Source organism: Oncorhynchus keta, chromosome 28, assembly GCF_023373465.1.
Source record: "Oncorhynchus keta strain PuntledgeMale-10-30-2019 chromosome 28, Oket_V2, whole genome shotgun sequence".
Taxonomy (NCBI): domain Eukaryota; kingdom Metazoa; phylum Chordata; class Actinopteri; order Salmoniformes; family Salmonidae; genus Oncorhynchus; species Oncorhynchus keta.
Genome location: NC_068448.1, coordinates 39905004 through 39918464, shown reverse-complemented (window position 1 = coordinate 39918464; position 13461 = coordinate 39905004). Strand labels below are relative to the sequence as shown.

The 13461-nt window shown below is 50.0% G+C and overlaps 2 protein-coding genes across 4 annotated transcripts; one reads left to right on the top strand and one right to left on the bottom strand.

Moving 5' to 3' along the window:
- Positions 1-368: 368 nt before the first annotated feature.
- On the bottom strand, positions 369-11431 carry wdr6 (WD repeat domain 6). Of its 3 annotated transcripts, none has more exons than XM_035741160.2 (6): positions 11292-11431; positions 10087-10220; positions 2153-4823; positions 1906-1983; positions 1335-1451; positions 369-1212 (listed from the first exon to the last, which is right to left on the bottom strand). In XM_035741160.2, exons 2-6 carry the CDS (start codon positions 10172-10174, stop codon positions 510-512), a joined length of 3657 nt encoding a protein of 1218 aa, XP_035597053.1. In that variant the 5' UTR covers positions 10175-10220; positions 11292-11431; the 3' UTR covers positions 369-509. The 3 variants fall into 3 exon arrangements, 2 of the variants coding, with proteins under 2 accessions (XP_035597053.1, XP_035597052.1); XM_035741159.2 differs by lacking the exon at positions 11292-11431 and adding an exon at positions 10706-10868; XR_008083460.1 differs by lacking the exon at positions 11292-11431 and adding an exon at positions 10706-10869 and having other exon boundaries at positions 1063-1212; positions 1335-1513.
- Positions 10912-13397, top strand: LOC118361317 (uncharacterized). Its single transcript, XM_035741166.2, has 4 exons — positions 10912-11061; positions 11456-12334; positions 12535-12596; positions 12756-13397. Exons 2-4 carry the CDS (start codon positions 11932-11934, stop codon positions 13293-13295), a joined length of 1005 nt encoding a protein of 334 aa, XP_035597059.1. The 5' UTR covers positions 10912-11061; positions 11456-11931; the 3' UTR covers positions 13296-13397.
- The last annotated feature ends 64 nt before the right edge of the window (positions 13398-13461 follow it).

Below are 13461 nucleotides of genomic sequence, written 5' to 3'. Positions count from 1 at the left end.
AGAAGGCATCACCTCCCTGCTCCATCTAGCTCTTAAATTAGTACTTCTCTCTCTCTGTCTCTGATTCTCATCAGGGAAGTTGGCACACTGACGGATGCTGGATGAAAGGCAATCGGAGACGTGAATAAAATATTCATGTTCATCTACTGCAGTCCTGCCCCACCTAAACCTGTGTACTGACCCCCACATCCAGACCTCCATTTCACATTACAGAGGTGGAGTACATTACTACCCCCCACACACACACACACACACACACACACACAAGTGAGTTGATTACTCCCACTTCCCTAGCCCTGACTGCCACACCAGCAGAAGCAGTACACCACAAGCAGCCATACATCTATAAATCATTTGAGAAAAATATCTTGATTTAAATTAAGTTTATTTCAAAATCCAAATGTACATTATGAAATGAAGGCGTTTGGGTTCTTTGGGTCATTTAGACCGTAAACCATTTCAGATATTCAAATAAACTAATCTTGTTCACGGGTCCAGTTCACAACAGGTCATGTTGTCTTGTCATCCAGACAACGCTGGTGTAAAGACACTTTCACACACTCCTCCCTCCCTCCCACACAGCTCTTTCTTCCAGTTTTGACCTCCCTGTTCCCTCCATCCTCCATGTCGGTCACCTTCAGCAGCTGTAACCCCTGTCCACAGACAACCACCCAGCCCCTGTCCCCACATCCAGACACAGACCCAACTCCTGCCTCAATCCAAACCTCCAGCCCTGCTGCGTCTGCCACATGGGAGACGAGCGCTCCCTGTTGGCTGAGTCCGGTAGTGGCCAGCCTCCACAGACACACCCTCTGGTCAGGGGATGTGGACACTAACAGGCCTGGGCTCAGCATCCTCAGGGCGGTCAGAGGGGCAGCGTGGGCTAACGCCACTGACCACTGAGACTGGAGCTGTAGACAATATCTGCCCCCTACCGCCTCCCCCTGGTACTGCACCCTGATGAGTGCTACTGACAGCTGTCCGTCATCTCCTCCGCTGGCCAATGCTATCCGGGCTCCGTCTGTATGTCCCGCCCCAAGGCCCTCCTCCCATACGGCCAGGGTGTTGACTCCACTCTGGTGGGCGGGGACTGTTAGACAGGGGCTGGTTGGGGCTAGGGCCGCAGTAGGGGGCTTGTCTGAGTTGGCTACGGTGCTCATATCCCACACTGCTATCCTTCCATCTGTGGCTGCGCTGAAGAGGAACACACGTCTGAGGGAGACAGAGAGGTGAGAGAACGTTCGGCTGATGTTATTATGAGGAGGTCAAAATGACGATGAGGGAAAATGTGGGTTATTCAGAACATGGAGCCGTCAGCCCCCCCAGTGCCTCACCGATTGCCGTGTCCATCCTCCAGGCTGCAGGGGGCGATGCTGAGTACACATCTCTCATGGTGGAAGCTCTCCCACAGGAGCTCAAACTTTCCCCTCAACTCACTGACTGAGAAGAGCCTGAGAGAGAGAGGGAGAGTAAGAGAGAGCAAGAGAGAGAGAGAGAGACAGACAGAGAGGAACTAGAAAGAGAGAGAGAGAGAGAGAGAGAAAGAAAGAACGAGAGAGAGAGCAAGAGAGAGATTGAGAGAGAGAGAAAGAGCAAGAGAGAGAGGACAAGAGAGAGAAGAGAGCAAGAGAGAGAGAGAGGACCGAGAAAGAAAGAGAGAGAGAGAGGACAGAGAAAGAAAGAGAGAGAGAGAGAGAGAGAGAGAGAGAGAGAGAGAGAGAGAGAGAGAGAAAGAAAGAGAGAGAGAGAGAGAGGACAGAGAAAGAGAGAGGACCGAGAAAGAAAGAAAGAGAGAGAGAGAGAGGGAAAGACAGACATACTTTAGGAAAGGGGTCAAATAAAAACACTAGGTCCTAATCTTTTGTGTACCTCATGAATTTGACTGGTAGAATAATGATAGTGTACCTCACAGCTCCATCACTGCAGGCCAACGCCAGGAGGACCGACTCTGTCCCATCATCCACCACGGCAATGGACATGTACCTGAAAACACAAACAGCAGAGTAAAACATCAGATTGTGCTTGTGAGAGAATGGGCAGCTGCAAGACAGTATCTGTGTGTTGGTGTGTTCTGGTAGAAGGCAAGGGAATGTCTTTGTATGATTTAATTGAATGAAAAGCGAGCATTTATATAAAGTACAAGTTCAAACACCTGGTTTCTGCGTCCATTTTCACAGTCTTGTGTCGGTTCCGCATTCTCTCCCACTGATCGTCCAATCGGTGGCTGGCCACCTGTATCACCTGACAGGAGGGCAAGCCTAACTGTCCATTTCCTCCAATCAGCAGCCGGTAGCACTGCATCTGTGCGCGTCCACCTGCAGATACCAGCAGGGCAGAGAGGGACTCTGTCTGTTCATCTGTCCCTCTGTCAGTCCTTCCATCCAAACGTTTGACTGCTGTCAGAGTTCGAACATTCGAGATGTGGTCAGTGATGACCGACAGCACTCTGACCGCGCCCGTCTGCGGTTGGACCGCCAGGACGGTCAAGCTGGTGTCCTCTCCTCCGGTCACCAGCACCTCCCAGCGGCCCTCTCCAGCCTCCCCCACTACCCCCAAGCGACACACACAGCCCACTCCCCTGCCGTGCAGCCCCTGTCTCAGGTCCAGGCTCCCTGCCCGGCTGGGTGCTTCCCCAGAGGGTTTAGAGGCCAGGACCACCCCCTGCTTGATGAACACTAGGGCCCCCTGGCCCATAGAGAGGCCGTCCTGGTGGGGGCAGTAGCTCCAGGACCGATGGCCTCCTCCACAGGGCACTGAGAGCAGCTTCTCCTGCCTCACGGGGTCCCACACTACAAAGTGGACCGAATGGAAGCCCACGATCACAAAGCGGGCCTCTTTCCCACTTCCTTCTGGTTCCTGGGCCCTCTGCTCCTCTTCAGAGTCCTGGGGTTCCAGAAGCAGAACTCTCTCCAGCCACTCCATCCCCCTGCAGGCCCGCTGGACCCTCAAAACCTCCAGTCCCTCTGGTCCAACCCGGAGGACTCTCACACAGCCATCTCTCCCCGCACTGTACAGCAGCCCCCGGTGCTCCGACACCCACGTCACCCCCTGCTTTCCATGCACCCCGAACAGAGAGCTCACAGGCTGGAGGGTCAGCCCTGCCCTGCTGGCCTCTCTCTCCTCATCCTCCTCTCCGACTACCACGTCCCCCTTTTCATCATGGCTTTCAACCAGCCCATTATGTGCCTCTCTTCCCCTCTCTTCATCCTCATGCTCTTCTCCAGCTCCCCTCTTCTTCTCTTGATGGTGTTCACTCTCTTCAAACAGCAGCAGTGATCCTCTCCTGTCTCCACATACCCACAGTGCCCCCTGTGGGCGGTTGAGGTAAACTATAGCAGTGAGCCAGCGTTTGGCACAGGGAGGCAGAAGGAGAGGACGGAGTGGTTCCACCCTGAGAGCCAGTCCAGTGTCTCTCATCTCTACCTCCACCTGCCAACGATGGACCAGGCCCTCTGCTCCGGATGCCAGCAGGTACCCCCCTCGCCCCTGCCCCTCTGCCTGGCCCTTCACCCACAGCACACTGTGGACTTTCCCTGGCCCTGCCCTCAGCAACACCCCCGCGCCAGGCTGCGACAGGGGGAAGACCTGCACCCCTCCACTGAGGCTGCCTAAAGCACACAGCCCCTCCCTGGATGCAGAAGCCCCCCAACCCCTCACCCGTAGCACCTCCATCACACAGTAGGACTGGAACTCAGGACCCCCCTCCCATAGGAGACCCCACCGCCCCCCCTCATAGAGGTAGACCTCCCCATGGTCTGTGTTCACCACCACCCTGCCCTGGATCCAGTGCCCATCCCCCACCACACCCACCACCTTGGGGACGCCTCGACCCTGGAAGCCTAGGTCCACCAGGATCTCCGCGTCCCCCTGCCCTCCCTCGGCATCTCCCTTCTCCTCCTCCTCCCCCCCCACCCGCCACAGGCGGATCCCTCCATCTGCCCCTCCGGTGGCCACCCACCTATCCTGGCCGTCCCCTCCCTCACTGACTGCCAGCGCCCTCACCCCCCCGGACCGGTGGCCTTTCAGTGTCCGAGCCACCCTCCCCCCTCCTCCCCAGTCCCACAGCAGACAGGCCCCGTCCTCCCCAGCGCTGTACACCCGTCCAGGGGACAGCTTGACGGAAAACACCCTGGCTTGGTGTCCATACAACACCCGCAGACACGTCGGGCTGGGGTCTCCACACCCCCCTCCAACACCCCCCAGGTCCCCCACCCCCCAGACCCTCACACTGCGGTCGTCCGAGGCGGAGGCCAGCCAGCCAGTCTCCCGGCGGTAACAGAGGCTAAAGATGACGCCACTGTGACCTGGCAGACGCCTCTCCACTGGGGCCTTCCCGCCCGGCTGTGCCCCTCCTGGCCTCCAAAGCACCAGCTGGTTGAACACAGTCCCCCCAACCAGGACAGAGTCCTCCCAGTTCCCACCCAGGAGCAGGGCGGAGTACAGCAAACACCCCTCCTGGCAAGAGCAGAGGGCCAGGACGCAGCCCTCAACAGGATCCAGCAACAGAGCAGCGTTGTGGGCCAGAGCCACGCCGAGGAGTGGACCTTTCTCTCCAGAGACCCAGCGGACATCCAGGGCCCAGTCGGGCAGCTCCATGAGGGGGCCCAGCGGCTCTAGCCTCTGCCCTCCAGCACTCAGCCTCAGCAAGCGCACAGCCTTCCCTCCAAACACTACCACCTCATCGTCTGGGTCACTGGTCCGTCTGTCTCCTGTCTGTGGTTTGGGACGAATCCCATGGATGCGGTAGTTGAGGAGCACGCTCAGTGAGGTGGAGGCTTTGGACTGAGATTGGAGGCGGTACACTGTCAGGATCGGACCCTCACCTGTATGGACGCATGCACATGTCAAATATCTAATCACACTTAATGACAGAGCATAGGAAGGGACAAAGCAAGAGAGGAAGGATACAATTTATAAGTATTTGGAACATGGCCCAGATCAGATTGATCATGCAAGGGTTTTTAATGTCACAATCACTAGCACAGTGAAATACCTTTCTTGCAAACTCAAAACCCAACAATGCAATAATCAATAGCAATGTAATACGAGAAAAAACACACAAGAAATAAGAAGAAATATGAAGAACACAATAAGTAAGTAACATACTATATACAGGGTCAGTTCAATACCATACAATATACAGGGTCAGTTCAATACCCTACTATATACAGGGTCAGTTCAATCACCTACTATATACAGGGTCAGTTCAATACCATACAATATACAGGGTCAGTTCAATACCCTACTATATACAGGGTCAGTTCAATACACTACTATATACAGGGTCAGTTCAATACCCTACTATATACAGGGTCAGTTCAATACCCTACTATATACAGGGTCAGTTCAGTACCCTACTATATACCAGTTCTACTACTATATACAGGGTCAGTTCAATACCATACAATATACAGGGTCAGTTCAATACTATATACAGGGTCAGTTCACCATATATACAGGGTCAGTTCAACCCTACTATATACAGGGTCAGTTCAATACCCTACTATATACAGGGTCAGTTCAATACCCTACTATATACAGGGTCAGTTCAACCCTACTATATACCAGTTCTACTATATACAGGGTCAGTTCAATACCATACAATATACAGGGTCAGTTCAATACCCTACTATATACAGGGTCAGTTCAATACCCTACTATATACAGGGTCAGTTCAATACCATATACAGGGTCAGTTCAATACCCTACTATATACAGGGTCAGTTCAATACCCTACTATATACAGGGTCAGTTCAATACCCTACTATATACAGGGTCAGTTCAATACCCTACTATATACAGGGTCAGTTCAATACCATACTATATACAGGGTCAGTTCAATACCATACTATATACAGGGTCAGTTCAGTACCACTATATATAGTTCAATACCATACTATATACAGGGTCAGTTCAATACCATACTATATACAGGGTCAGTTCAATACCATACTATACAGGGTCAGTTCAGGGTCAGTTCAATACCATACTATATACGGGGTCAGTTCAGTACCATAATATATACAGGGTCAGTTCAATACCATACTATATACGGGGTCAGTTCAGTACCATAATATATACAGGGTCAGTTCAATGCCATACTATATACCGGGTCAGTTCAATACCATACTATATACAGGGTCAGTTCAGTACCCTACTATATACAGGGTCAGTTCAATACCATACTATATACAGGGTCAGTTCAATACCATATTTCCAATGTGCAGGGATACTGGAGTGATGGAGATAGATATGTATAGGGGTGAGGGGACTAGGCAACAGGATAGAAGATAAACAGAATAGCAGCAGCTTGTATGCGAGTCGATGTGTGGGTGTGTAGAGTCAGTATAAATGTATGTGCATATTATGTGCGATTGAGCAGATGGAGTGAGTGTGTGTGTGTGTGTGTGTGTGTGTGTGTGTGTGTGTGTGTGTGTGTGTGTGTGTGTGTGTGTGTAGGCCCCTCTGAGTGTGCATAGAGACAGTGCAAAAATATAAATAAAAGGTCAACAAAGATGTAAGCTTAACTCATAGTCTGTGTAGCTATTTGTGTTCGATTTTTATTGCTTGTGGATAGAAGCCGTTCAAGAGACTGTTGGTGCCAGACTTGATGCACCGGTACGGCTTTCCGTGCAGAAGCAAAGAGAATAGTCTATGGCTTGGGTGGTTGGAGTCTATAATGACTTTCCGGGCATTTCTACCACACCGCTTGACACAGATATCCTGGATGGTAGGGAGCTCGGTCCAAGTGATGTACTGGGCTGTCCACACCAACCTCTGTAGCACCATGCGATCGAGGGCGGTGCTAATGCTATGCCAGGCAATGACGTAGCCAGTCAAGATGCTCTCAATGGTGCAGCTGTAGAACCATTTGAGAATCTGAGGACCCATACCAAATCTTTTCAGTCTCCTGAGGTTTTGTCGTGCCCTCTTCACGACTGTCTTGGTGTGCTTGGACCATGTTATTTATCGGTGATGTGGACACCAAGGTACTTGAAGCTCTCAACCTGCTCCACTGCATCCCCATCGATGAGAATGGGGGTGTGCTCCGATCCTCTTTTTCCTGTAGTCCACAATCATCTCCTTTGTCTTGATCACGTTGAGGGAGAGGTTGTTGTCCTTGCAGCACACAGCCAGGACTCTGACCTCCTCCCTATAGGCTATCTCGTTGTTGTCGGTGATCAGGCCTACCGCTGTTGTGTCATCGGCAAACTTAATGATGGTGTTGGAGTTGTGCCTGGTCTTGCAGTCATGAGTGAACAGGGAGTACAGGAGGGGGCTGAGCACGCACCCCTGAGGGGCCCGTGTTGAGGATCAGCGTGGTGGATGTGTTGTTACCTACCCTTACCACCTGGGGGAGGCCGCCAGGAAGCCCAGAATCCAGTTGCAGAGGGAGGTGTTTAATCCCAGGCTCCTTAGATTATTGATGAGCTTTGAGGGCACTATGGTGTTGAACGCTGAGCTGTAGTCAATGAATAACATTCTCACATAGGTGAGAATAGGTGAGGTTCCTCACATAGGTGAGGTTCCTTTTGTCCAGGTGGGAAAGGGCAGTGTGGAGTGCAATAGAGATTGCATCATCTGTGGATCTGTCGGGGCCGTATGCAAATTGGAGTGGGTCTAGGGTTTCAGGGATCATGGTGTTGATGTGAGCCATGATCAGTCCTTCAAAGCACGTCATGGCTACAGACGTGAGTGCTACGGGTTGGTAGTCATTTAGGCAGGTTACCTTAGTGTTCTTGTGCACATGCACTATGGTGGTCTGCTTGAAACATGTTGCTATTACAGACTCGGACAGGGAGAAGTTGAAAATGTCCGTGAAGACACTTGCCAGTTGGTCAGCGCATGCTCGCAGTACACGTCCTGGTAATATGTCTGGCCCTGTGGCCATGTGAATGTTGACCTGTCTAAAGGTCTTACAGAACAGTTGGTGCTCTCATGCATGTTTCAGTGTTATTTGCCTCGATGGGATCATAGAAGTAGTTTAGCTCATCTGGTAGGCTCATGTCACTGGGCAGCTGTGGCTGTGCTTCCCTTTGTAGTCTAATGGTTTGCAGGCCCTGACACATCCGACGAGCGTCAGAGCCGGTGTAGTACAATTCAATCTTAGTCCTGAATTGATGCTTTTCCTGTTTGATGGTTCGTCGGAAAGCATAGCAGGATTCCTTATAAGCTTCCGGGTTAGAGTCCCGCTCCTTGAAAGTGGTAGCTCTAGCCTTTAACTCAGTGCGGATGTTGCCTGTAATCCATGGCTTCTGGTTGGGGTATGTACGTGTACGGTCACTGTGGGGACACCGTCATCGATGCACTTATTGATGATGCCAATGACTGATGTGCTGTACTCCTCATTGCCATCGGAGGAATCCCAGAACATATTCCAGTCTGTGCTAGCAAAACAGTCCTGTAGCTTAGCATCTGCTTCATCTGACCAGATCACTGGGATCTAGGCCTGTTCCAGAGAAAGCAGTATATCGTTCGCGTCGGGCTCATCAGACTCGTTACAGGAAAAAAAGGATTCTGCCAGTCCGTGGTGAGTAATCGCAGTCCTAATGTCCAGAAGTTATTTTCGGTCCTAAGAGACGGTAAGTTTAAAAAAGTTACAAACAACGCAAATAAACAAACAAGAAACACAATTGGTTGGAGGCACGTAAAACGTGTGCCTTCTTCTCCGGCGCCATTCTAACAACCTCCTGAGCATCTTCACGACTGTGTGCGTGTGTTTGGACCATTTTAAGTCTTTAGTGATTTTGACAATGAGAAACTTGAAGCTCTCGACCTGCTCCACTGCAGCCCCATCGTTGTGAATGGGAGCGTGCTCACCCCCCCCCACCTTTCCTGCAGTCCACGATCAGCTCCTTGGTCTTAATGACGTTGAGGGAGAGGTTGTTGCTCTGGCACCACACTGCCAGGTCACTGACCTCATCCCTGTAGGCTGACTCATCATCGACGGTGATCAGGCTTACCGTTATCACTAAACATGGTGATGGTGTTGGAGAAGTGCGTGGCCATACAGTTGTGGGTGAACAGGGAGTACAGGAGGGGACTAAGCACACACCCCTGTGTGGCCCCTGTGTGGAGGGTCAGCGTGGCGGAGGTGAAGTTGCCTATCCTCACCACCTGGGGTCGGCCCGTCAGGAATTCCAGGATCCAGTTGCAGAGGGAGGTGTTCAGACCCAGAGTCCTAAGCTTGGTGACAGGCTTGGAGGGGACAAAGGGTGTTGAATGCTGAGCTGTAGTCAATGAACAGCATTCTCACATAGGTATTCCTCTTATCTAGGTGGATGAAGGCACTGTGGAGAGCAATTGAGATAGCATCATCTATGGTATGGACATTGGAGTGGGTCTAGAGTGTCTGGGATGTTGGAGTTAATGTCTGCCATAACCAGCCTCTCAAAGCACTTCATGATTACAGATGTGAGTGCTACAGGGCGGTAGTCATTGTGGCATGAAGCCTCAGTTCTTGGGGACAGGAATGATGGTGGTCATCTTAAAACATTTTGGGATTACAGACTGGGACAAGAAGAGGTTGAACATTACTGTGAATATGCCTTGCAGCTTTGACAAGGCAGTAAGGACGGTCTTGTATTGTCTAGCCAGGGATTGGCTAATAAATCACGGGCAAGTTCGACCATTGCTAGCTGTTCCAGCTCGGAGAAAGACATTGATAAGTAGCTAGCATAAAGCAGAGATCATCAACTACATTCAGCCACAAGCCTATTTTGTCTTGAGGGCATGGTCAGGGTGCCAAAACATAATTACAAATCATTTGTATACTGCAAATTGACCACAAGAAGCCCAAACAGATATAATATTTTACTAAAACCTAATCATTTCAAACCTTGCTTACATATGTATATGATCAGATAAATCTCTTTATAATGTGTGGAAATACTTTGGAACAGATTTCCACAATCAAAATCACTTGATATAAGATGTACTTTCCTTCCAAATCGAGAATAAAGAAAGTATCGCCAATAACAGGTTAGTTGAAAAATGGGCGCAGGCGCTTTCCATTAGCCAAGCTGTGACGCTGTATGATCTATGGCATATCAGTTATAACTACGTAACTAGCCAGGGATCTCCTACCTGTTAGCAGGCACTCCTCCCTTAGGAACTCCAGAGCGGTGACAGGGACTACCAGGGCTGCCGTCTCAATTGCCATCATCACTGACATTGACACACTCCCTGCGGAAAGCCTCTCATCAACAGCACCCGATAACCTGGCACACATACAGAAACATTAATTTTAGCTAGTAATCTTCTCATCCCTCCCCCCAAAAAATATTTTGCATAGTGAGATGACGTCAACCTGTCAGCAAGCTATGTGTGTGCGCTTGTTAATTTGGGGCTTTAGCTGGTATTCTTTCTCTTATTATTTCAATGTTTCTCTTATGAATGAAAACCCGAAAAAAAGGAAGTTGCCATTGCCAATCAGTGCAGCACAGTGATATTCACCATTTATAGCTTTCTAACTTACAATAACCTCTGATTTATTGTCAACACCAAGGGAGGAAAATACAACATAGCCGAAAACATGCTAATAACTTTTTATTACACTAGGTAACCAACTACTTAGGTAGTCACGCAGATGAAAGGGGGTTAGCTAGCTAGCTAACGTTAGCTAGTTATAACAATATTTGACTTAGGGCAATTAGCTAGTCATGTCTAGGCTACTGTCTTGGAAATAACATGGGTAGTTACTTACATATCTATCTAGATTCCACGAAAATATTTTCATTTCTTGACAACAACAAAAAAGTATTCATTGTCCTTTCGTGAATTTGTTCTGTTCTTCTCTCTGAAGAACTCGCAAGCTACTCATGCGTTTCTTCCGCACGCATCCAATCAAACGTGGCCACACTGACATAATGCATCGCACGTTGCAATAAAGCGGACAGCCATTGGCTAAAAAAAAGAGTCGAAAGTGCTATTTGCGTAAAATACTCAGGTTTGTTGTTTAAATTTCTCATCCGGCCGCCAAACATGAGGGGGTGGTGGTGGCAGGACAACAAAGTGTTTGTCCACGATAATTCGCCGCGCTTATTGGCTGTCTGGTTGCATGTGAGTAATAACAACAAATCATATGTTTATTTGTTTTAATTTACAAATAAAATGTACATCCAAATAAGCGCATGTATATGGGGAATGTTAGGTGTATTAGCTTGGCTAGCATTATTACTGTCATCTTGCTAACCTGCTAGGTAGCAAGCAAGGCATTCGATATAAAGGCTATTCAATTCCGTCCCGAAACGCTATGTTTTTGTTTGTACCTGGTAGTTAGTTACACTCACCTGATGTCCCAGGTCTGAATTATTCCTTTTTATTAAAAGGAGAGGATGAACATTCGGTATCCCTTGGGAATGATGGCACGTGTTCTTAAAAATCTCAACCTTGCTGTAAAAGTGTTCATATCAATCTGAATGTCATTCTTTTGTTTTCTTCCACCCCGCCCCAGAGATTAAGAATCATCACAGACTGGACCACAGCTCCATAAAGCACGGTTCATCGGTGTAATTTGATTTGACAGTGGACACCCACGTTTTTCTGTAGCTAAACACTGCATAACTGCTGGTTATCCCAGTAAAGATGATGCCCTACTGTGGATTACAGTACCATTCATGACAATGACACACCCACCATGTAAATGCACGCACCAAGCAGTTCTTCCACATGATCTCTGACAGGACATCAAGTTGGACTAAACCTCACAACCAACGCTCACTGAAAACACCCTAGTTTCAAAATCAACTCGATGCTCATGGAAAGAACAACCTCACAAAGACTTAAAACCTAAATCAACCTCATACAGTATGTTGGTTGGAAGGAAATGCCCCCATTTGGCCTACTGCGGCCCCGTAATCCCTCTCGCACACGAACCCGAGCAGGACTAGAACCCTCACCTCCACCCCGTTGCCTTGGCGACCAACGACCATGTCGTACCGCACGCCCAATTTCACCATGCAGCAGAAGCTCTACTTCCTGCAGAGGATCCAGGGCGTGGTGCACACAGTCCAGGACTTCAGGAAGGACACCAACACTACTGTGCACCGCAACGCCGTGTGGGCCGAGGTGGTGGAAGCCTTCAACGCTGCCTTCCCCGACCGGCCACCGAGCTCGGTGGGCACCATGAAGACCCTGTGGAAGAGGCTGAAGGTGGAGAGCCGCCAGGCGCTGCACCGGCGTCAGGAGCAGGTGGTCGCCGGCATGCCTGTCACGGCCCTCACCGAGGTTCAGCGGGAGATTACGGCCATGGTACCCAACCTCATCTCCAACCAGGACGACATGGACGGAGAGGTGTGCTACACCGGCCTCAGGCCTGGCTCCCCCACAGCAGGTAATACCACACTACTCTCAGGGCTTCCGCTGCCGCTAAGATGAGCTCGTCTATATTGAGTTCACGCATTTATCAAACGTGCATTCCTTAGATGATAGGCTGATGTGTTGTCAACCAATTTGCTCACACACGTGTGTGTATATACGGTGCTCGGGGAGACGGTTCCAATCTCTGTCTCGCTGTCTGCCTGTGTGACCTAGTGACGTGTACTGCAGCGACCAGTGGGAGTGACCAGGACGATGCTGATAACAGTCACAATGAGGTAACGTGTCACAGCTAGAGCACATCTCCATAGACAATCCTCTAGTGTACGATGATCTTTACATATGAACATGCCAATACAGTTCAAAAGCCACTGAAAGAGCTTCTCGTATAAGAGGACACCGTGCAGTTGAAATCTAACCCAGTCTGTCTTCCCCAGGAGAGCGAGAGTAAAGACCAGGTAGCCATGAGCATCGGCATCGCCTCCTTCACGGCACTAGCAGGAAGTGACGGACCCCTCCGGATCCCCTTCTCCACCAGCCAGCCCAACGCCTCCACTCTCACCCACAGTGAAACCTCCTGGTCTGGGACATCCCCGTCCTTCCTCCCTCCACCCATCCCATCTGCCTCATCCTCCAACCTGTTCACCTCTTGCCCCGTGAACTTTGACCTGCCCTACGTCCCCCGGGCCGCCCCGCAACCCTTCACCTCTCTGGCAGCGGCAGCAGGGCGGGGGTCTGAGGACCCACGGTACGGGCCGCGCATGCTGGAACTGTCGGAGTTGGAACATGAGCAGAGGATGAGAGTCCTACAGATGGAACAGAAGGTTTTAGAAGACAAGAGGAAGGCGGTGAGGCAGAAAGAGAAAGCCTACAGGCTAAAAAAGAGATACTACCAGGCTAAGCTGAAGAAGATGGGGGAAGAGGTACGACCGTGCTCGAGTAGCGAGGACACTGAGGGCGATGATCAAATCATTTGACGGTTATTTTGTTGCATTTATGTTTTTATGGAGATTTTTTTTTTTTAAGTTTCTGACAGTTTCAGATATTTGTGAAAACTTTAGTAAAATCTTTTTTTGGTATTCCTTTTCATTGCTGCCCTAGATCTGTAGGAGTTTTGTTTTAATGGTCTGGTAGAGATCTCTG